Genomic DNA, 24,176 nt, shown 5'->3' with positions numbered 1-24,176 from the left:
AATCTTTTTGTGTATCACTAGTCAAATAAGACGCTACCGATTTTGTTATTATTTTAAATAATAAAATCGATAAAAAATATCGAAAACATCATTATTTTGACCGATTCTAATTGCCTATATAGGTCAACACAATATAAAAAATTCGGTCAAAAAATAATATTTTCGGTAAAACGTTATCTAAAATATTATTTTTTGACTGAATTTTTTCTACCGCGTTTACTTATATTGGTAATTACAAACCGATCAAAATAATGATATTTTCGATATTGTTTATCAATTTTGTTATTTAAAATAATAACAAAACCGATAACATCTTATTTTAACCGTATACTAAGTATACTAAGGCGTCTACGTGAGCTTTCCCGGCAAAGCCAGGGCACCCTATCGTAGTCACTTGGCGCCTGGCGGTGCAAATGATTCCCCCCTTGGATTTCAAATTTCTTTTCAATTTTCCCCGAATTTCATTTGCATTTCAAAACCTTCAGTCTCCATATAGATACCCTTTTCCTTCCTCTTCTTCTCTCCAATTTCCTCTCCTGAAAGTGGCCATCAATCGAAGCGTTGCCGTTTTCCCACTCTTTCTCAAGCTTCTCCTTCGCTCTTTCCTGATCCAGGTAAATGCGTTAACTTTCTTTTTTCTCACTTCTATTTTGCCGATTTTTGGATTTGTTTTTCTTGTTTTGACGATAATGGAACTGAGATCTAGGTTCTCTAGAAGTTTCTGGAGTGTTGTAGATAGTGGATTTCTTTTCGATTTAGCTTGTTCTGCTTTTCCCTCTTTCTGGATCTTCACTTTGCTTGATCTGCTTCAATTCATTTTGCGATTTATAGATCTTATGAGAATTTAACTTGATCTGCTTCCATTTTGTACTGATTAGTGTTTTCATTGCGAATGTTTAATGCTTTTCCGAGATTTCTCTGTGGTTAAGTAAAGGCACTGATCTTGAACTTTATTTCCGTTTATAGTGAAGCTTAATTAGATGCTGAAAACTATGTTTTGAACTGACCGGATTTGGTTGCCCCATTGTGGTAGCAAAATGTAGCTAAAAAGATATTATGTATTTGTAGAAATGAATGTTGACTGAAATTTATCTTTTTTCAGTAAGAGGAACTAGAACTTAATCCAGTCTTTTGACTTTAGTTTGGTTTGCTTAGATTGGTTGAGAGGGATATAGAGTTCAGACTGACGTCTGATTGTGCTGTACTCACTGTTTTGTTTCTTGTTTGTAGTGGTGAAAGATGGCAGACGCTGAGGATATTCAACCCCTCGTCTGTGACAATGGAACTGGAATGGTGAAGGTTAGTTGATTTTTAGACCCGACTTTATCATCTCCATTCTTATTTGTTTGTTTAAGAAAATGTGTTACTTGTTGTGGTTGATCTGATATTGTTTACCATGCAGGCTGGTTTTGCTGGTGATGATGCCCCAAGGGCAGTCTTTCCCAGTATTGTTGGTCGACCCCGACACACTGGTGTCATGGTTGGGATGGGTCAGAAAGATGCTTATGTAGGAGATGAAGCACAATCTAAAAGAGGTATCCTTACTTTAAAATATCCAATTGAGCATGGTATTGTCAGCAATTGGGATGATATGGAAAAGATCTGGCATCATACATTCTACAATGAGCTTCGTGTTGCTCCTGAGGAGCACCCTGTGCTTCTAACAGAGGCACCTCTCAACCCCAAGGCCAACAGAGAAAAGATGACCCAAATCATGTTTGAGACCTTCAATGTTCCTGCAATGTATGTTGCCATCCAGGCTGTTCTTTCTTTGTATGCCAGTGGTCGTACAACAGGTTGGTTAAATATAAACCTGTGTATTTTTTTTCTTCATTTTTTATGTATCTTTCATAATATGACCCACTGGACTGGTTTTGTATAGATCACTCCTGATCAATCTAAATCTAATGACGCTCAATTATCTCCCTATTGGAACAGGTATTGTGCTGGATTCTGGTGACGGTGTCTCTCACACTGTACCCATCTATGAAGGTTATGCCCTTCCGCATGCCATCCTTCGTCTAGACCTTGCTGGTCGTGATCTCACTGATTCTTTGATGAAGATTCTTACTGAGAGAGGTTACATGTTCACCACCACTGCTGAGCGAGAAATTGTACGTGACATGAAGGAGAAGCTAGCTTATATTGCCCTGGACTATGAGCAGGAACTGGAGACTGCCAAGAGCAGCTCTTCTGTTGAGAAGAACTATGAATTGCCTGATGGACAAGTCATTACTATTGGAGCTGAGAGATTCCGTTGTCCAGAAGTCCTCTTCCAGCCGTCACTCATTGGGATGGAAGCTGCTGGAATCCATGAAACTACCTACAACTCTATCATGAAGTGTGATGTTGATATCAGGAAGGATCTTTATGGTAACATCGTGCTAAGTGGTGGTTCAACCATGTTCCCTGGTATTGCAGACCGAATGAGCAAGGAGATCACTGCCCTTGCACCAAGCAGCATGAAGATTAAGGTTGTTGCTCCACCAGAGAGAAAGTACAGTGTCTGGATCGGAGGATCTATATTGGCATCCCTCAGCACATTCCAACAGGTGAAGTAAATTTAGCATACTTGATGTATTTTTCATTTTCTTTACGATAATCGCCAAAGACTGAGATTCTTGCTTTACCCTGTTGCATCAGATGTGGATTTCCAAGGGCGAGTATGATGAATCCGGTCCGTCCATTGTCCACAGGAAGTGCTTCTAAGTTTTGTAAGTGCTTCGATGGTAAGTCAGGGATCATTGAAGGATGGTGTACTTTGAGCTTCTGTATTATTTAATTTGTGCTTTTTATAAGTTTAAACCTCTGGTGCCTCTGCCGGTGTCATCGTCAATACGGAGATTGCCCTATGGATGTGGTGGTGGTGGGCACAGACAATTGGTGATTTTCCATGCATCTTTCAACCAATATTGTTTCTTAATAGGATGTTTGTCGGTGGGGAGTGACTATGACGCTTGTTTCTTATATTTTGTGTAATTTTGTTTTAGGCTAAATTGTTGGGCGAGCACACTAATGTTAATAGCTATTTGTACTGTTACGAGATTTAAAGTTAAAGTCATTTTGCTGTCACGAAACGTTCATGGAGAATTTATCCAATACCGGGTTTTGAAATCTTTGATTTGATTTAAATTTGTTCCATGAACTCGAAATGGTTTGATGATTTCTACGATTTTGAGGTCAGTACTTTGAGTATATCATGAATGAGGAGTCTGAGATTCCATGCATTGCCTATGCTTGTAAAAAAGTTGACCCCTTGAGATCGCCAAAGAAACTGCTGCTCTTGAAGCCTCAACTTTGAGAACGTTGAAACAAACTGAGCCATCGACCCCCCTCCCCCGAGGAAAGAGCTCTGCAAGCTCATCTTCGTCTTCTTAGCCCTTGTCTTCATGGCTCAAGCTCGGTCAACTCATCTCCAGTGCCGACATTGACGGGCACCCATCACTTTGTTTTTGCTATCGCAACTTATCTTCATGTCTCCGTGGCACGGACTCTGAGGTGCATCAATGGGTTAAAGTACCAGAGATGGTGCCACAAGCTGACGCTGGGGTTGTGGCTGATAAGCTTAGGGAAATGAAGACGAGGATCAACAATGGGGAGTTTGTGGATGGGTTGGGGGAGAAGAAGGTGAGTTCGACATTATATCAGATAAAAAAGGTCATCTCGGTATTCAACTACAGTTTAAACTTAGCCTAAACGAATCTTCTCAAGGTACTATTGAGCTTGAGACATCGGTTTCTAAGCAATTTCAATGGTTGATGTTAAATTTTCGAGGCAAAAAAAAAAAAAAAAAGAGCAGAAAAGAACACGCCTAAAGCTTTAAAACATCAGAGACCAAAACTCTTCATGATTGACAACTTTTAATTCGTTTTATTCAACAAACTTTATTACACATCAAACAATGTAACACCAAAGAAAATACGAATAAAATCAAATGTTCCGAATGCCGATTTCTTTACAATGCGGGTGCCGGACTAACCGGGGCACCAGCGATAGGTGCAGCAGCAGGAGCAGAAAGCACATCACAGTAGTCTCTAAGAATGTGGCCTTCCTGAGATGTGAAACCAAGAGAAGTGAGAAGGGTAGGCCAACAATCACGAGTGATAACCTCGATGGCACGACAACAGCCGGCATCGATATCAGTTTGGCCGTTAACAAGGAAAACGACAATCTCATCCGTGCATAATTTAATCTCATTCAGTGCATTCCAGCACTCGGCAATGACTCGATTATCGTCGACCCATCGGCGGTCGACCGATGTTACACTAGCCAAAAGGCAGCAGACAAGGACCAAGACATGGAACAAATCTCCGAGGGCCATTTCTTCAAGTAATAGTTGTAACTACAAAACGATGAATGAAGAGATTGAGAATCGTGGATCATTTTTTATTAGATTCTGGGTATTTGGCAGGAAGCATAAGATTCTGATTCTGGTGTAATTTTTTATCACTCAAAATTGCTGAATTCTTCTGAAATTTCCAAGTCCTTCGACAAATGGATGTTGTGTGAGCTCTGCATTCATTGGACGTGTCGATGTAAATCCGTAAATGATGTAGCTTATTAGCATTCTTATTCGCTTCTCGGGACCCGTATTTATCTGTTTCATATGAACTTTCCACACTCCCAGAGTGGAGGAAGTGAAGAAAATGAATTCCTTATTTATATGTAAGTCACAGGCCATGGTTCTTACCCTAATGCCCCTGGAATGCCAGCACAATGAGAATTGGATTCTTCTCCTCCCACAAATTCGTCTCTTGACCTATGGCGAGGAGGTGAGTCGTCCTTTATTTTGTATGTACTTATGAGAGTTCGCTGTGTTTGTACACTATTCGAAAAACAATGGTTGCATTATAACAAAGCCGTTATTGTTTTAGGGTTTAGATATTTCCGCTGATCATCATGCTCTCATTGTACCTCCTTTTGTGAGTAACCAAAATAAAGTCCATCCAAAGCCGTATGCTGATCCATGCGTACCTTGTAAGTCATTGTGCTTCTGCCTATTAACAATTTTGAATTACTTCTCTCCAACCCCGAAACTTGGTGTTTCTTTTGCTGCAGTCCAATCTAGACCCATGTTTCCTAAGAAAGATATAGCAGCATATGGTTATGGAAGTGTCACATGGAAGGATCGGATGGAGGAGTGGAAGAAAAAGCAGAACGATAAACTTCAGGTAGTTAAACATGGAGGCGGAAATGATGGTGGAAAGTTTGATGGAGAGGAGTTGGATGATGCTGATTTGCCAATGTAAGAGATTGTTTTTTAACTAATGTTTAAGAAGTATAAACATCGATAGATTTTTTAGGTTGATTTTTTTTCTGATATTCTGCCCATTGGCCGCCTTTGATTGTGTATGCACAATAGTTTTGTTGTGATTTAATTTTTTCCTCTTTACAGGATGGATGAAGGCAGGCAACCACTTTCGAGGAAGCTACCCATTCCTTCAAGCAAGATAAACCCATACAGAATGGTTATCATTCTCCGTCTTGAGATTCTTGGTCTATTTTTTCATTATAGACTTCTATATCCAGTCAGGAATGCTTATGGCTTGTGGTTGACATCTGTAATATGTGAAATATGGTTTGCTGTTTCGTGGATTCTGGATCAATTCCCGAAATGGCTACCTATAGAACGTGAAACATACCTTGATCGACTATCTCTGAGGTTTGTGCTGTTGCCCGCAGCTTACCATGTTTGATGTGTTTACGTTATCATTTGACGTGAATTCAGATTTCCATCATGTCTAATTTTACTTGATTGCATTTCGAATATGACGCCATCAGAATTAGCCAGCGTAGACGTTTTTGTGAGTACAGAGGATCCAATGAAGGAACCTCCACTTATCACAGCAAACACTGTTCTGTCAATCCTTGCTGTTGACTATCCTGTTGATAAAGTTGCATGCTATGTATCCGATGACGGTGCTGCCATGCTTACATTTGAAGCACTCTCTGAGACGTCCGAATTTGCTAGGAAATGGGTTCCTTTCTGTAAAAAATTCAATATTGAACCCTGTGCTCCGGAGTGGTATTTTTCTCAGAAGATGGAATACCTAAAAAACAAAGTTCATCCAGCTTTTGTCAGAGAAAGGCAAGATATGAAGGCGCGCGAGACCTCTTTTTCATTCAACAGGGAATCTGTTTGACTTCTTTCATATTTTAAATTCTAAAAATCATTTTCAGTATCTAATCGTGGAATTCTTTATTTGTCAAGGCATAATATTTGATTGTCCAGAGAGAGTATGAAGAATTTAAGGTTGGGATAAATGGATTGGTTTCAACAGCACAGAAGGTTCCTGAGGATGGCTGGACGATGCAGGATGGAACTCCATGACCGGGAAACAATGTTCGTGACCATCCTGGACTGATTCAGGTGAGATGTTGCATGACTTGCTGTGTTTTTTTAATTATGTTTTGTATTGCCTTGTAATGCATCAAATGATTGAGAGGTTTTAATGAACAACTGTTTTAGGATTTGTTTGTGACACTGCTGTGCCATTTATTTTCTCAGCTGTATTCATCATTTGACGTTGATGTTCACAACTATTTTTTTGTTGACAGGTTTTCCTTGGTCACAGTGGTGTTCTAGAAGTGGAAGGCAATGAGTTACCTCGCTTAGTCCATGTATCTCGTGAAAAAGAGGCCAGGCTTTGAACACCATAAAAGGCCGGGGCAATGAATGCTTTGGTGAGGTGTTATGATCCTCAAGAAATAGAGAAGAAAATAGACGAAGAAGAGAAGAAAAGATGAGAGAGTAGACGAGAGAATATATGATTTAGGATAAGGAATGGGGATTTTAGAGAAGTAGAAGAAGAATTTTAAGAAGAGAATTTGTCATTCATTCATCAAAGGTAATCCCCATGGAATCGGGTACAGATTATATAATTACAAGTACCACAGCTGTATGTATTGGAAATCTAACAAAATAACTAACTTGTGATGACTCATGCAGGATCATATGCAACTATTGCCACATCAGAATACAACCCGTGGCCCACCATTAACTAAGCCCACCTCTTGCCTCAGATGACCCAATATCCTCCTCAATTCTGGTCCCAACAGTAAATCCTTCATATGACAACCCATCCATCCCATTTCCATTTCCCTTCCCGTTCCAAATCCCTGATTTGCTCCCAATCCCTAATTGAATCAATTTCATCCCCAATTCCCTCTTTTTCAACCCTAATTCCTCTTCCATCATGACAATCAAAATTCCCCAATTCACTACGTGCAATCCCTAGCTCAATCCCTAATTCATTTTCTGAATCCCCAATGCCCTTCGCTACGTGCTTCTCCTCCTCTCTCCCAATCGTGACAATTCCTCCCCCTTTAGACGATCCTTGTCCCCAAGGATCAAAGTATCGCATTTGTGATAGCAAGACCACAAAATCCTTTAAAGCTGATATGTCAATGAACCCGGTCTTTAGAGCAACACTCCATTTACTGCAATATTTATCTAATGCTGCACTTGTAAATGCAAGTGCGTGTTCTAACACACTTCCCGTATTTGACAGCCCTAGGGTTCGACACAATTGCAGCTGTAGAAGATTTGAAGAGGTTGACAACAGGGCTGTCTCCACCATTTTGTGAATACAATGTTTGCCCATCTGCACCAGGAAGCAAGCCCAACCAACCTGTTGTTTGCATGAAATGTGTGGTATCCAACTCTCTCAAAACAATATCAAGGAGCCCCATCCAATATAATACACTCCCAATCTCCTTTATTCCGCGAAGAACTTCTGCTTTGAGCTCTGGTTTTGTTCCCCAGCTGAGTTGCTCTTTAACGAGCCTCATACATCCTGTCACACCCCCATCAAAAGAAAGAAGTCCAATTGATTTCGGCAGTGCTTCTTGCAAGCCTTTGATCATAGGCTCAAGTGTAGCAATCTTGTTTGATATATGATCCAGCAGTGCTCAGATAAGCCACGGTAAAGACCTAGATCCTAGAAGTTTAACAACGGAAATCCTGTGTGGAATCCCAAAAAATCCACCATGCAATCGAGCAAAACTTTGATGTACAAAATTTAAATCTTGAGTACCACAATAGAAGTTTGGCTTGGCATGTGGAACTGATGGCTTTTGTACAGGAGCAAGAGGAACTTTTGAAGATCGGATAAAACGCTGAGTAGTATTGCAAAGGATAAAGTTTGGCAGAAAATCATTTTGCATCTCAGACCAACTCTGAGAAGCTAGTCGACTAGAAAATGACACAAGAGATATGTTCTCCTGCATCTCATTCAACATGAGACTGAATGAATCTATTGAAAGATCTTTTGAAAGTAATTCATGGGAATGCTTCAGTATATCTACCAGCTTTTCTAATTCCATTATGGAACAATCAAACTTCTTAAACTTGAGACTCAAAACGATCAAAGAGAAACTCAAGATTTTCTCTGAAGACTTTATTCATCCGTTCAACAATCAAACTTCTTAAATTAATTGTCCTCCCAAGTAACTTCACTCTAGTCATCTTTAGAAGGGAAATAAACCACATAAGTTGGATAAAATACTTTTCTCCATTGTCCAAGGCAAAGAGGAATGAGGGATCAAGCAGTTCAGTAGAAGACCAGCTCTTGTAATATGTGAAAATAGCTTCACATAATTATGAAACAAATATATCAAAACAATGATCGACCTCAGCCTCAATTTCATCGTAGAGGAAGCGCTGCTTTAGCACAACCAGTGCATGTTGTGCTGAGTCGTTATAAATGTCAAATGGCATCAACACACTTTCAAGAAGACCATCACTTTGAGACTCGAGCACGTGATCCACCAGCATCCAAGGAAGAAAACACTCTATTGGAAACTGAATGACACGAGAAGACTCCAAGTAAAATTCTCTAAACATAAGAAACCAAGATCTGTCAAAGTTGCAATTGAAATGGTGTATGCTCCAAAGTTATCTGCCGGAAACTTTGCCAAGATACTGATTATATCCAAAACAACACCATTTTCTTCTGTTATAGGAATATCAAAACCAAACAACGGACGTTTTCCACTTGGTTCGGATATTATCCATTCCAGCTTTTATTCTTCAGACCACTCACGGTCGGAACCAATTTCCCTTTTAGTCATACTCAAACTCCCAATAAATGGACTTATACTTCTTCCCATCAACAAAAGCCGAAACAAATAAGGATCAAAGACCTCAACATGTGTATTGACATTCATAAACTCTAAGAAATAAATTTCTCTAAACATCGATTGAAATGCGTCTTCTGCTCTTACAGACATTTTATCAAACACGTGAGAAACATCATGTTCCCTTTGTCCTTCAGGCGAATAAATTTTGAAGTGGATAAAAATGAGTTGAGAAGTACCCAATGAAGGTCGATCCATACCTTTTTCCCAAGTAATTTGTTGTTCATAAGTCATCTGAACTGGAGTTGATTTAGGATAACTAGTAACACTCGAATCAGACTCTTTAAGCATCTTTTGTTGCACATCACGAGGGAACAAAATTTGATTAAAAACACCGCAAGTCTTGAATTGAGAGTCTCGTAAATCTTCTGTTTTGGCATGGGTTTTAACCAAATTCTGCTGCTTGCTCATGGGAGTTGTCTGCTCCATTTCTTTAGCGTTCTTGGTCATTAGATTCAAGATTCTTTGAAGGCATTCCCTGGTTTCTTCTGATCTGGCTTCTAAACTACTGAGTCTATTTTCCCAAATTGTTTTTTGTTCTTCCCACCATTTCGGTGCAGTCTTGGATGGTTCTCCACTGCTCGTTTCTTGAATTTCTGGAGGTTTATTTTCCACCATGTTGTTTTCTGTTTACCCAGCTTGAGTTGGATCAAGAATAGGCTCTGATTACTAATTGTTATGATCCTCAAGAAATAGAGAAGACAATAGACGAAGAAGAGAAGAAAAGATGAGAGAGTAGACGAGAGAATATATGATTTAGGATAAGGAATGGGGATTTTAGAGAAGTAGAAGAAGAATTTTAAGAAGAGAATTTGTCATTCATTCATCAAAGGTAATCCCCATGGAATCGGGTACATATTATATAATTACAAGTACCACAGCTGTATGTATTGGAAATCTAACAAAATAACTAACTTGTGATGACTCATGCAGGATCATATGCAGCTATTGCCACATCAGAATACAACCCGTGGCCCACCATTAACTAAGCCCACCTCTTGCCTCAGATGACCCAATATCCTCCTCAATTCTGGTCCCAACAGTAAATCCTTCATATGACAACCCATCCATCCCATTTCCATTTCCCTTCCCGTTCCAAATCCCTGATTTGCTCCCAATCCCTAATTGAATCGATTTCATCCCCAATTCCCTCTTTTTCAACCCTAATTCCTCTTCCATCATGACAATCGAAATTCCCCAATTCACTACGTGCAATCCCTAGCTCAATCCCTAATTCATTTTCTGAATCCCCAATGCCCTTCGCTACGTGCTTCTCCTCGTCTCTCCCAACCGTGACAATTCCTCCCCCTTTAGACGATCCTTGTCCCCAAAGATCAAAGTATCACATTTGTGATAGCAAGACCACAAAATCCTTTGAAGCTGATATGTCAATGAACCCAGTCTTTGGAGCAGCACTCCATTTACTGCAATATTTATCTAATGCTGCACTTGTAAATGCAAGTGCGTGTTCTAACACACTTCCCGTATTTGACAGCCCTAGGGTTCGACACAATTGCAGCTGTAGCAGATTTGAAGAGGTTGACAATAGGGATGTCTCCACCATTTTGTGAATATAATGTTTGCCCATCTGCACCAGGAAGCAAGCCCAACCAACCTGCTGTTTGCATGAAATGTGTGGTATCCAACTCTCTCAAAACAATATCAAGGAGCCCCATCCAATATAATACACTCCCAATCTCCTTTATTCCGCGAAGAACTTCTGCTTTGAGCTCTGGTTTTGTTCCCCAGCTGAGTTGCTCTTTAACGAGCCTCATACATCCTGTCACACCCCCATCAAAAGAAAGAAGTCCAATTGATTTCGGTAGTGCTTCTTGCAAGCCTATGATCATAGGCTCAAGTGTAGCAATCTTGTTTGATATATGATCCAGCAGTGCTCAGATAAGCCACGGTAAAGACCTAGATCCTAGAAGTTTAACAACGGAAATCCTGTGTGGAATCCCAAAAAATCCACCATGCAATCGAGCAAAACTTTGATGTGCAAAATTTAAATCTTGAGTACCACAATAGAAGTTTGGCATGGCATGTGGAACTGATGGCTTTTGTACAGGAGCAAGAGGAACTTTTGAAGATCGGATAAAACGCTGAGTAGTATTGCAAAGGATAAAGTTTGGCAGAAAATCATTTTGCATCTCAGACCAACTCTGAGAAGCTAGTCGACTAGAAAATGACACAAGAGATATGATCTCCTGCATCTCATTCAACATGAGACTGAATGAATCTATTGAAAGATCTTTTAAAAGTAATTCATGGGAATGCTTCAGTATATCTACCAGCTTTTCTAATTCCACTATGGAACAATCAAACTTCTTAAACTTGAGACTCAAAACGATCAAAGAGAAACTCAAGATTTTCTCTGAAGACTTTATTCATCCGTTCAACAATCAAACTTCTTAAATTAATTGTCCTCCCAAGTAACTTCACTCTAGTCATCTTTAGAAGGGAAATAAACCACATATGTTGGATAGAATACTTTTCTTCATTGTCCAAGGCAAAGAGGAATGAGGGATCAAGCAGTTCAGTAGAAGACCAGCTCTTGTAATATGTGAAAATAGCTTCACATAATTATGAAACAAATATATCAAAATAATGATCGATCTTAGCCTCAATTTCATCGTAGAGGAAGCGCTGCTTTAGCACAACCAGTGCATGTTGTGCTGAGTCGTTATAAATGTCAAATGGCATCAACACACTTTCAAGAAGACCATCACTTTGAGACTCGAGCATGTGATCCACCAGCATCCAAGGAAGGAAACACTCTATTGGAAACTGAATGACACGAGAAGACTCCAAGTAAAATTCTCTAAACATAAGAAACCAAGATCTGTCAAAGTTGCAATTGAAATGGCGTATGCTCCAAAGTTATCTGCCGGAAACTTTGCCAAGATACTGATTATATCCAAAACAACACCATTTTCTTCTGTTATAGGAAGATCAAAACCAAACAACGGACGTTTTCCACTTGGTTCGGATATTATCCATTCCAGCTTTTGTTCTTCAGACCACTCACGGTCGGAACCAATTTCCCTTTTAGTCATACTCAAACTCCCAACAAATGGACTTATACTTCTTCCCATCAACAAAAGCCGAAACAAATAAGGATCAAAGACCTCAACATGTGTATTGACATTCATAAACTCTAAGAAATAAATTTCTCTAAACATCGATTGAAATGCATCTTCTACTCTTACAGACATTTTATCAAACACGTGAGAAACATCATGTTCCCTTTGTCCTTCAGGCGAATAAATTTTGAAGTGGATAAAAATGAGTTGAGAAGTACCCAATAAAGGTCGATCCATACCTTTTTCCCAAGTAATTTGTTGTTCATAAGTCATCTGAACTGGAGTTGATTTAGGATAACTAGTAACACTCGAATCAGACTCTTTAAGCATCTTTTGTTGCACATCACGATGGAACAAAATTTGATTAAAAACACCGCAAGTCTTGAATTGAGAGTCTCGTAAATCTTCTGTTTTGGCATGGGTTTTAACCAAATTCTGCTGCTTGCTCATGGGAGTTGTCTGCTCTATTTCTTTAGCGTTCTTGGTCATTAGATTCAAGATTCTTTGAAGGCATTCCCTGGTTTCTTCTGATCTGGCTTCTAAACTACTGAGTCTATTTTCCCAAATTGTTTTTTGTTCTTCCCACCATTTCGGTGCAGTCTTGGATGGCTCTCCACTGCTCGTTTCTTGAATTTCTGGAGGTTTATTTTCCACCATGTTGTTTTCTGTTTACCCAGCTTGAGTTGGATCAAGAATAGGCTCTGATTATCAATTGTTATGATCCTCAAGAAATAGAGAAGACAATAGACGAAGAAGAGAAGAAAAGATGAGAGAGTAGACGAGAGAATATATGATTTAGGATAAGGAATGGGGATTTTAGAGAAGTAGAAGAAGAATTTTAAGAAGAGAATTTGTCATTCATTCATCAAAGGTAATCCCCATGGAATCGGGTACAGATTATATAATTACAAGTACCACAGCTGTATGTATTGGAAATCTAACAAAATAACTAACTTGTGATGACTCATGCAGGATCATATGCAGCTATTGCCACATCAGAATACAACCCGTGGCCCACCATTAACTAAGCCCACCTCTTGCCTCAGATGACCCAATATCCTCCTCAATTCTGGTCCCAACAGTAAATCCTTCATATGACAACCCATCCATCCCATTTCCATTTCCCTTCCCGTTCTAAATCCCTGATTTGCTCCCAATCCCTAATTGAATCGATTTCATCCCCAATTCCCTCTTTTTCAACCCTAATTCCTCTTCCATCATGACAATCAAAATTCTCCAATTCACTACGTGCAATCCCTAGCTCAATCCCTTATTCATTTTCTGAATCCCCAATGCCCTTCGCTACGTGCTTCTCCTCCTCTCTCCCAACCGTGACATGAGGCACGATATCTTTGTATATCAGTTTCATATTTTTTTGGCATTTAATTTAGCACGTGGTTTCATGCTCATGAACTTTCATTATTTTTGCTGAAGATACGAGTCTCGGTAGTCTTCTCAAATGCTCCATATCTTCTGAACGTCGACTGCGATCACTATATTAACAATAGCAAAGCACTTAGAGAAGCCATGTGTTTCATGATGGACCCAATTTCAGGGAAGAAAGTTTGTTACGTGCAGTTTCCTCAAATATTTGATGGAATTGATCGACATGATAGATACGAATAGGAATGTTGTGTTCTTCGATGCAAGTGTTTCGTTTCTTCCCTATATATTATATGTTTCTTTATTTTGGGCATCTTTCAAAATTTGATATTGTAATTTGAAAACAGATCAACATGAAAGGATTGGATGGTATACGAGGACCAATTTATTTTGGAACAGGTTGTGTTTTCAGAAGGCAAGCGCTTTACGGTTTTGATGCTCCAGTTACCGAGAAACCTCCTGGCAAGACCTGCAATTGTTTGCCTAAATGGTGCTGTTGCCTGTGTTGTTCAAGAAAGAAGAAGAAAACCAAGCAGCGGAAAGAAAAGCCGAAGAAGTTTAAGCTAAGGGAAGCTTCGAAGCAGATACATGCTCTAGAAAACATTGAAGAGGGAATTATCGGTAAGGTTTCGTTTAAGTGGGGCCAACCGACAGTTCCTTGATCTTATAATGACTTCATAGTGTACTTTTAGAATGATGTTCTAAACTAGAACCTGTTTTCTACTATCAGAGTTGAATTTTCAGAAGTCATCGGACACATCGGAAATGAAAATGGAAAAGAAATTCGGTCAGTCCCCAGTTTTTGTGGATATGGGGGTGGGTTGAAATGGCTGGAACGATTTTCCTACATAAACTCGGTTGTATATCCATGGACATCCATTCCGTTGGTTGTTTACTGTACCCTTCCGGCTATCTGTCTCCTTACCGGACAGTTTATTGTTCCCGAGGTAAAAAACCCACTTTCTCGGTTGAGTTTTGTATTTTCGTTTGTAAGAAAGTGCAAGTGCCTGTTTTGCATGGTTGATTGCTTTGCTTATAACATCTACGTATTTAGTCGGGTCTTTTCTAACATGGACTCCTGCCTCACTTGCAGATTAGCAACTACGCCAGTCTCGTATTTAAACGATTTTCCTACATAAACTCGGTTGTATATCCATGGACATCCATTCCGTTGGTTGTTTACTGTACCCTTCCGGCTATCTGTCTCCTTACCGGACAGTTTATTGTTCCCGAGGTAAAAAACCCACTTTCTCGGTTGAGTTTTGTATTTTCGTTTGTAAGAAAGTGCAAGTGCCTGTTTTGCATGGTTGATTGCTTTGCTTATAACATCTACGTATTAAGTCGGGTCTTTTCTAACATGGACTCCTGCCTCACTTGCAGATTAGCAACTACGCCAGTCTCGTATTTATGCTTCTCTTCATATCAATCGCTGTAACCGGTGTTCTCGAGATGCAATGGGGTGGTGCTGGAATTGATGACTGGTGGAGGAATGAGCAGTTCTAGGTGATTGGAGGTGTGTCGTCGCATCTTTTCGTCCTCTTTCAGGGTTTACTGAAGGTTCTTGCTGGTGTCAGCACAAGCTTCACCGTGACCTCAATGGCAGCAGATGATAGTAAATTTTCGGAGCGTTACATCTTCAAGTGGACATCCTTGTTGATCCCTCCCACCACCTTACTGATCATAGATGCCATCAATAACGGGTATGGAATTCGGTCGGCTATTTTTCACCTTCTGGGTTATCATCCACCTCTACCCCTTCCCCAAAGGTTTGCTTGGGAAACAAGACAGGATGCCAACCATCGTATTGGTGTGGTCCATTCTGCTGGCCTCAATCTTGACTCTTATGTGGGTCCGAATAAACCCATTTGTATCGAAAGATGGCCCCGTATTAGAACTTTGTGGTCTGAACTGCAGGAGATGGACGGACGACACATAAAGAAACGGCAGCAACCGAAGCAGCTTGAGGTCTTCAGTTTATGATGTCTTACAGTTTACGTATGTTTGCAGTGGCAAGCTGAAATTTTGGGAGAGGAAGGCGGTGTAGATATAGGCACATAAATGTTTTTTTATTTTTTTGCAGAGTTCTTTTTCTATTAATTCTTTATTATATATATACTGATGGGTTGTAGTTAGGATGATTTTATGGGTATGTTCCTTAAGTCAGTTCCCAAATATTTATTCCCATTGAGTAGCCCAATGTAAGCTCATAAATCAAGGTTAATATACATTCATCAAACTGTAGTCAACATAAGTCCGGTCTACTTTTGAGAGATTCATCGTCTTTGGTCTCTGTTTAACTCGAGTATTCCTTTATATTGATTGTGTTTATTACATCATTTTGTTATTATTAAGTTTTCGTAAATCTTTTAAAATTTTAATAATCATTATAAATTTTACAAAAATTTAAATATTTTATCATTATTGAATATTTTTGTTTTTATTTTTCAAAAATAATTCAGAAAAGAGTGAAATAACTAGCACCCACATTAACAAAAATACGAAAAAAAAGAAATTCGTTATTTTTTTTAACAAGCTTGAGATTTAGAAATATGATTAGACCAAGATTTTACCCATTAAAAAATGACATAGAAATGATGTTTTTAATTAAGTCCTACCATACTTAGCCAAGTGTAATGAATATTTTACTTCTAATTAACCACTTTAATTTTATTTTCAGATTTCTTTCATTCGTATCATCAAATTTTTGGTATTTCTTATTCCCTTCCTCCCCTACCAAGAAAAACTTCCCAACTCTTAACTTATAGATCAATGATTTGAATGGAACCTAAAAACATGTTTTAAGCGATTTACGCTAAACAAAAGAAGTCGAACATCATCCGCTACAGCCATATTAACAATTCAATAATTATCTTGATTAGAAAAATCAGCTCAAATAGACGCAGTTAAACGCCTATCTAGCTCAATCCTCAGTAATTAAAGAGAGTGTTGTTCTTCTCCTACATTCAAGTAACTGTGTCTGTGGGAGTGTACACTTTGTCAACAACTAATAAAGATTCTAAACAGATATTATCTCGTTATCATCCTAGACTGTTAAAAAAACAATAGAAATCCAACTGAGGTTGCTACTAATACTTCAAATTTGACCAAACCACAAGGTACATCAGTTTCAAAGTGCAGATGAGTGTAAACAAATAATTATAATCTTACATTTAGGCCGGTTGTGTATGGATATAGAAACAGAGTTGACAAAATAAAAAACCCACCATCCATCCACATTGAGGAATCATCCTAGAATTCTCCCGTCTTCATCCTTTAAACCTCGATTCATACTCGTGGGGTTGCTGCACCAATTCATGAAGTTGGTCAACGGAAAATACCCATAACGAGAAAGGTTTGATATTAGGGTGGAAAAAACATTTACCATGAATAAAGCTGATATTGAGCGACCCGCAAACCATCTCATGTGCATTGCACGCTGTGCTTTACCTGCTGCTCCTATGGAATCAAATCGGAGATAGACACAACCAGCACTGTTTCTGTTCAAAATATCACGTGTTAACAAGGGAAATCTGAAAAGTTGAAATGATTAGCCTAAGAAAGCTTTAGAATACAAAATGTCACTAGTCATTGATTAGCACCTAAGTCCTACATTGACAATAAGGGTCAAATACCACAAGATATACATCATCTATAGAACACATAATTTAAGGATGCAGATTCCAATATTAAAATCCATGCACATTCTTCACATGAATTATTATATATAGAACACAGATAAGGAAAATTAGGAATTTTAATGTGCAAAATCCAAAGGAGTAAATTACTGCAATGGAGATCGAATAGGTCACTACATTCAAGCTCCTTTAGTTCCTAACAAAGGTAGCCATCCAAAATTTATCTTCAATTACAGATTTATAGATTAATAGAGCTATTAAGCAAACAAACAATGCAAACCTTGACAGAACTCACCCCTTGCTAGACATAGATAATCATTCAATATTTATTAATTAAAAAGGCTATAAAAGTATATATTATCCACAATACAACAACATAATAACAAGGTTAACAAATAAATGGTTGTAAGAATATTAGCTTATACAATGGAACAAACAGTGGATTGCTTACTTGTCCACATATATATGCTTCACCCTGCCATATTTGCTGCATTCTTCTTCTACATCCTCTTTAATTTCCATATCAAAATCAGGTTCAGTCTACAATAGAACTTACAGAAATCACTGACTCACACAATGACGCCAAAGCCAAAAAAATAAAGACAAAAGGTAACAAGAAAATAGCATGTTTAGAACAAGAGAACTCCAAACCTCAGTGGCAGGATCAAACATATTCTTCAACAACAAACACTCACTGGGCTGTCCAATAGGATCAAGGGGTGTAGCACACATGATTGGAGGAAGAACTGGTGCTGGATATGCAACTTGGCCATTGACAGGTAGCGTAACAGCCTGTGGTATAGTTGCTGATCCATTAAGGAGGGGTACTCCAAGGGAGCTCGTAATACTGCAAAAGTATTACATTAGACATTTATAATATCATAAAATCTCTTACTGAAGTTAACTGATTTTTTTTTTGGGGGGGGGGGGGGAAGACAAAATAGTTATTTTATAAAAATGTTTCAAATTAAAATTATTTGTGCACTCTTACACAAAAAGTACCCATCCACTTAAGCCCATGTTTTTGCTTAAAAATACCTACCCGCATTTTATCCATGTATCATTTTTTTATAAAATATAATAATTAAAATATATATATTTTTCATACACATAGTGGATGTTTGAAATTCTAGTTATTATTAAAGTCTGACTGAGTTTGGTGTTAAGGTCAAGTGGCACAAACTCGGTCAAACTTATAGGAGATCCAAAACTGAAACAAGAACAAAAAATAGTATTTTTTGTCTTTAAAACTTTATTAATTACAAAATTGAAAGAACTTCCCACGTTTACATAAAACTACCTGAATAACTTCTCTTCAAATTAAAATTAATAATATAATAAATACTCACATGGGAGCGTACCAAATTCTAGTATTGCACTATTATTAAACTGTAAATGACTATTTGAAAGAGCAAACCTACCTTGTTGCAATACCAGAGCGATCCAGTTTCTGCATAAGCAATGCTCTTGATTGCGCATTCAAAGCCTGAATAAAAGATACAAACTAATTAACCAGAAAAGGAAGAGCAACTTTGTAAGAAAGAAGCAGATCCACTTCCTAAGAACTACTATTAGGATGAGGAAAACTGGGCAGAAATCTAAAAACAAAAAAGTCATAAAATACAACAGCAATAATATGCATTTTATCTCACCAAACCACCCTCATCATCATCAAAGTCAGCAGATTTTGCTGCAGGATCTTGGGTACCAACATGATCAGTAACAGATGAAACCTAAACACAAATATAACCAGAAAGATGTTTAATTGGGAATACACAAATATAACCAGAATAATCTTGGGTAAAGAGCCAGTTATTGCCACAGGAGAACACACTTCAGTTAGACTACAACATAATGACACAAGCTCATGAAACTAACAATCTTACCTTAATGGTTCGACCAGCAATTTCCAGTTTGCCATTCAATGCACCTTGAGCTGCTTTTGCATGTTCAAGTTGAGCAAACTGTAAAGAACAAAAATACATGTTTATACTATTATCATATGGGAAACAAACGTTATAAAGTCTCAATTATAACTAACCTGAACAAACCCAAAACCTTTGCACTGCCCAGTTTCAAGGTCAAGGGGTAGTTGTACAAGCTCCACAGGACCAAAAGGTTCAAATATCTGAGCCATTTATATCAGTAAAAGAAAAATATTCAAGCGAAAAAATGTACCTATAAATAATTAAGATGATAAAAATAGAATTGAATAATATCTTCAAGGAAAAAGGATAAAGAAAAAGGACATCTGAAACACATTCATGAGATTCATTCTGCCAATTTCCTAAGCAACTACAAATAATTAAAATGTAATTCATCCCCAATTTTCCTTTTAACAAGTTAACAAACCAATCAGCAATTAGCATCAAGTTTATAAAACATAAAAGATATTCTGTTACCAATTATATATAAAACAAATAAAAGAATGATAACTTCTAATTCTGCTGATGAGCTGAGGATCCTAACCTGTCTAAGCTGCATTTCTGTCATATTGAAGTGCAAGTTTCCAACATACAATTTTCTATCAACAGCCCCGTATGGCCCAACAACACTACCAGCACCTGCACCTGAAGTATTTGACTGAACAAGATTCTTTTCAGCCTCTGAAGGTTTAACCATCACAGGTTGACCAAGAAGCAGCTGACCAGATAATGCTATGGCCATGGGCACAGACATCACATCATAAAACTCAATATACCTGCAACTTATACTTTTTAATTAGTTTCTCAGAAAATATGAGAAAAAATTACAACCAAAACTTACAAAGCATATAGCAAAGAGATGTAGAGAAAGAAAAACTGTAGTGCAGAGAGCTCATGCTGAGTATCTTTTGTTGAATCTGATGTCTCATGTGATAAAAAAAAGTTAGATCAACATATCAAGATAAGAAAAGCAAAAAAGATATCATACACAATAGTAATCATACCACACGATAATCAAACAAAATAAAAGGACTCAGAAAGGAGGTTAGAGGATTGGTTCATCCTTTTCAATATCAAAAGAGGTAAAAGATTGAATATACCACTTACAACCTGACTTACACTCATAGAACTAAGATATCAAAATGAACCTTGAAATTATCAAAATCCCTAAGGACCAAAAAGAACATCCCAACCCCTCCTTTCAGACTCAACATTTTTTTTACTCAGAATATGTTATAAAAAGGTTAAATATCTGGTTGATACATGAACCATACCCAATTCCTCACTGCGGTACATATGAATTTTCTGTTCTCAATTTCATATATGAAGTTTTATGCCGTTAACAACTTCACCCATGTTACTGTGGCATGGGGAAGCATTTGAAGCTTGACAACTTGTTCTGTTGTTCAGGCTTTAGTAGGAGAGTGCATGGTGTACAAGCGCCAGACTTGTCCGGGGATTACGACAGCATGGGGAAGTGTTTGAAGCTTTACCACTTGAGTAGGGGTAAGCTTAGCGAACAAACGTGAAAAAGTGCTGTAAGAGAGGAGTTGGGTTGGGATCAAAGGGGAATCGATCGATGAAAGTGAAGACTCGTACCAATGCTTGTGGGTGGTGACAAAGGAGGCAATGGCATCATTTTGGAATCTAATGATGAAGGTTTTTGGATGGTCCATTTCCGATTATGCTAAAGTGTGTAAAGCAAAGGAAGAAGAAAAAGGGTAAAAAAGGCATTGAAGGAGATTTGGGGAGTGAAGTGGAAACACGCATAAAAAGTAGAGAGATTTGACAAAAAATTGGATTTCGTAAATGAAAATTTTAGGGAAATAATAAATAACATATAGAATAAAAGGAGCTTATTTGAAAATTTTTGAAACAATGAAGTTATCGTTGTAAAAAGAAAATTTTAGAACAAAATAAAAAAAAATCAATGAAAAGTTGAGTATTAATTTTGCTATTATATCTTATGTAAATGGAGTTTTTTTGTGTCAATTTCTGATTGGTCCATTGTTGCCCCGACAGATTCCGTCACAGAGATGGGTGAAGTCGTTAACAGCATAAAGCCTCATTATGAAATTGAGAACTTATAAAACATACATACCACATTAAGGAATTAGGTATATTTCATGTAACAACCAAATATTTAACCTTTTGAGAAACAATAAGGCCTACTCAGGAAGTTTCAAGTCTTTAAGATAGATTACTTTCAAATTCAATTGTTTGAAGTATCATTAAATACTTATAATAGTGAAAAGTTAAGAATCAATATAAAATACCCATGTTTATAAGTTGCCTTCTATGTAAAGAAAATCAAAGATGAAGAAACATGGGAACAAAAAATTTAGGTTTATGCCATCTACCTTGTGAACGCAGCATGAATTGATTAAACATGAGTGTTATTCCCATCATCCCTCATCATTATCGCATTGCTAGTTCATAGAATACAGTTAAATTTGATTCTTGAAAGCAAAGATGCTAATACTTATTTCATAAGATTGCAAAGGAAAGTATTAACTTTTCTCAACATAAAGGAACATACCCAACTCCCTTTGATCGTCTTGAATTCCTATCCATAATCAACCGAACATCCCTCACCTGAAAAAAATTAAAGGGAAACAAAATATAAGATTAAACAGAAATAATAATCTCAAAAAATCAAATACACGGGGAGATTCCAGACTTTCAAGCATCATGATGAAACACCAATCAGTAGGTGTCTGCAAGATTGTATTCTTTAACACGTGCTTTAACTCACCCCACATGTATAGTATTTTGAGACACAAGAAAATCCTAATACTACTCATAACAGAAGGCAGTGGAGAATATACTGCAAGAGGAAGCCCATGTGTCTTAATAATATGCATTCATAATCATTCTATACATTGTTTTATACATCAACTTATTGTTAATATTATCAGAAAGGTATGAAGTGTTAGTGAATTTTATGAAATATTGCAGCAATGCAAAATGAGATAACTACATGCTAGAAACCTCAAGAATGGTTGTCCTAATGGAGAAACAAACCAAGTATTTCAAACGTACATTCTAATTTCAAAACCATTCACTATTTTTCCCCCAAATCAGTTACTGTGCAGTCTTGGAATACTTGAAAGCTATGCCGGACAAATTGCACTACGACCAGCATACAAGATATAAATTAACCAAGTAAAACCTGACTAACCTTGCCCGCTTTTGAGAAGAATTCATAGACATCTCTCTCAGTTGCTTTTAGAGGCATCTGTCATCAGAGTTAATCACGAGAGTAAATGAAAAAGAAATAAATGTTTGAACACACATTAGCATAACATTTATGTCTAATAATATTAAAAAATGAAATAAAAAAGAAAAAGAAGATGCGATGCATCTACCTGGTAAGCAAAAACAGTTCTCTGGTCTCGCTCGGGATCAGCTTCAGGCTCCACTACTTCTTTCTTATCTTTAAATCTCCTGCAAGCAAAAGCACTTTATATAAAATGTGACCATCCAAATGGTATAGAAGTTCTGTAAATCATACATGAAAATACCAAACTTTCTCACACCATTTCTTTCCTATCAAATCAAATAAATGAATTCTGAAGCATCAAATTAGAGCATTAGCTTCAACTGCCAGGGGGCACCTCAACAATGAGACCTGCTAAGGTTTTTAGCTCAATGGCATCATTTGGGATACATGACAAAAACAGATGTAAACAAACCAACTTCCTCACGGTAGTTTAAAATTTTGGTTTTTCATGTGATTTGACTCGTACATTTTTGCAAATATAATTTGCTTTTGTAAACGTAGTAGGATACCTGCTGTCTCTGGTGTCAATTTCACGTTCCCTGTCTCGTTCACGATCACTCTCGTGCCTTCTTGACCTGCTACTGCTTCTCTCTCTCCTTTCTTCCTCCTTTTCGTGCCTTCTCGACCTGCTACTGCTTCTATCTCTCCTTTCCCTCTCCCTTTCTTCCTCCCTTTCCCTTTCCCTCTCTCTACTACTCTCAAGGTCCCTATCCTTCTCTCTCTCCCTTTCCCTCTCCCTATCACGGCTGCTTCTATGGCGTTCCTTATCACGGTCTCGCCTCTCCTCATCGTCCTCGTCGCGGCTTTTTCTATGGCGTTCCTTATCACGGTCTCGCCTCTCCTCATCGTCTTCATCCCGGCTTCTTCTATGGCGTTCCTTATCACGATCTCGCCTCTCCTCGTCGTCCTCGTCGCGGCTGCCTTTCGATTTCTTTCTGCTGCTCTTGATTTCATCATCATCTTCTCTTCTCTCTCCTTCTCTCTTCCTATAGCTTCTTTTACTCTTATCTTCCGAAACTCCATCTTTCTTCTTCTTCGGATCTTCCTGCTCCTCAACGGTCTTTTCCAAATACTCGTACTCGTCGAAATCCATTTTTCTTTCGATAATTCAAAGATTTTAGCTCCTTTTTATCTCTTCAAGGCTTATAAAATTTCGGAACATTGAGGAATTATTTGCAGGACTAGGGTTTGGGAAGTTGGGGTTCGATCGAAGGGCTTGGAGTTGCGGTTTGGTTTAAATTTTGTCCTCAATTCCGGCTTAGTGATAAATTATTTGATAGATCCAGCCCACACGTCTTCGTTAGTCCAGTGAATTCAAACCATAAATTTTAAAATATTTTTAAATAATTACTCATTTCTTATTTATATGAAGGAAAGAGATGAAGATTCACATTAAAAAAATGATATAAACAATTATTATTAGTTGTGATCACAGACGACGTGGTGAGCCGAGACTATCTAATATTTTTTCTAAGTTAGGGGACTTGGATGTAGTTTGAAGTAAGTTTGTGGGTTTAAATGAGAATTGGCTTAATTAGTGCTAAGGGTGTGTTTGAATAGAATAATGTCTTGCTCGTCTAGCTCAGTTGGTAGAGCACAAGACTCTTAACCTTGTGGTCGTGGGATCGAGTCCCATTGAGAGCAATTCATAATTAGAGGTCTTCCACGGAAGCTGCTCTTAACCTAGTGTTGGGGCAGCTTACTACCCTACTCTCCCTTACCCCATTAC

General features: G+C 38.0%; 2 protein-coding genes and 1 pseudogene across 3 annotated transcripts; 2 read left to right on the top strand and 1 right to left on the bottom strand.

Moving 5' to 3' along the window:
• The first annotated feature begins 529 nt into the window (after positions 1-529).
• Positions 530-18,117, top strand: LOC120137963 (actin-7-like). Of its 2 annotated transcripts, XM_039153600.1 has the most exons (7): positions 530-614; positions 1,231-1,299; positions 1,403-1,796; positions 1,939-2,552; positions 2,644-2,733; positions 14,004-14,006; positions 18,107-18,117. In XM_039153600.1, the coding sequence occupies exons 2-5, from the start codon at positions 1,240-1,242 to the stop codon at positions 2,707-2,709; spliced, it is 1,134 nt and encodes a 377-aa protein (XP_039009531.1). In that variant the 5' UTR covers positions 530-614; positions 1,231-1,239; the 3' UTR covers positions 2,710-2,733; positions 14,004-14,006; positions 18,107-18,117. The 2 variants fall into 2 exon arrangements, with proteins under 2 accessions (XP_039009531.1, XP_039009530.1); XM_039153599.1 differs by lacking the exons at positions 14,004-14,006; positions 18,107-18,117 and having other exon boundaries at positions 2,644-2,775.
• On the top strand, positions 4,353-15,540 carry LOC120137807 (annotated as a pseudogene).
• On the bottom strand, positions 16,670-23,685 carry LOC120137962 (RNA-binding protein 39-like). Its single transcript, XM_039153598.1, has 13 exons — positions 22,957-23,685; positions 22,533-22,611; positions 22,346-22,402; positions 21,704-21,759; positions 19,709-19,940; positions 19,281-19,367; positions 19,126-19,203; positions 18,892-18,972; positions 18,661-18,725; positions 17,891-18,086; positions 17,691-17,779; positions 16,987-17,101; positions 16,670-16,906 (listed from the first exon to the last, which is right to left on the bottom strand). Exons 1-13 carry the CDS (start codon positions 23,538-23,540, stop codon positions 16,871-16,873), a joined length of 1,755 nt encoding a protein of 584 aa, XP_039009529.1. The 5' UTR covers positions 23,541-23,685; the 3' UTR covers positions 16,670-16,870.
• Positions 23,686-24,176: the final 491 nt, after the last annotated feature.

The sequence above is a fragment of the Hibiscus syriacus genome, unplaced genomic scaffold (assembly GCF_006381635.1).
Source record: "Hibiscus syriacus cultivar Baekdansim isolate YM2019G1 unplaced genomic scaffold, ASM638163v2 tig00110676_pilon, whole genome shotgun sequence".
Lineage (NCBI taxonomy): Eukaryota > Viridiplantae > Streptophyta > Magnoliopsida > Malvales > Malvaceae > Hibiscus > Hibiscus syriacus.
Note: the sequence above shows the minus strand (reverse complement) of the source record. Positions and strands in the feature narration are given on the sequence as shown.

Coding starts and splice junctions, on each gene's coding strand:
- LOC120137962 (XM_039153598.1), bottom strand. CDS start 23,540: ATGGATTTCGACGAGTACGAGTATTTGGAAAAGACCGTTGAGGAGCAG. Junction 22,612..22,956: donor ATTGACACCAGAGACAGCAG/GTATCCTACTAC, acceptor TTTTGCTTGCAG/GAGATTTAAAGATAAGAAAG. Junction 21,760..22,345: donor TCTTCTCAAAAGCGGGCAAG/GTTAGTCAGGTT, acceptor AATTTTTTTCAG/GTGAGGGATGTTCGGTTGAT.
- LOC120137963 (XM_039153600.1), top strand. CDS start 1,240: ATGGCAGACGCTGAGGATATTCAACCCCTCGTCTGTGACAATGGAACT. Junction 1,300..1,402: donor ATGGAACTGGAATGGTGAAG/GTTAGTTGATTT, acceptor TTTACCATGCAG/GCTGGTTTTGCTGGTGATGA. Junction 2,553..2,643: donor CCCTCAGCACATTCCAACAG/GTGAAGTAAATT, acceptor CTGTTGCATCAG/ATGTGGATTTCCAAGGGCGA.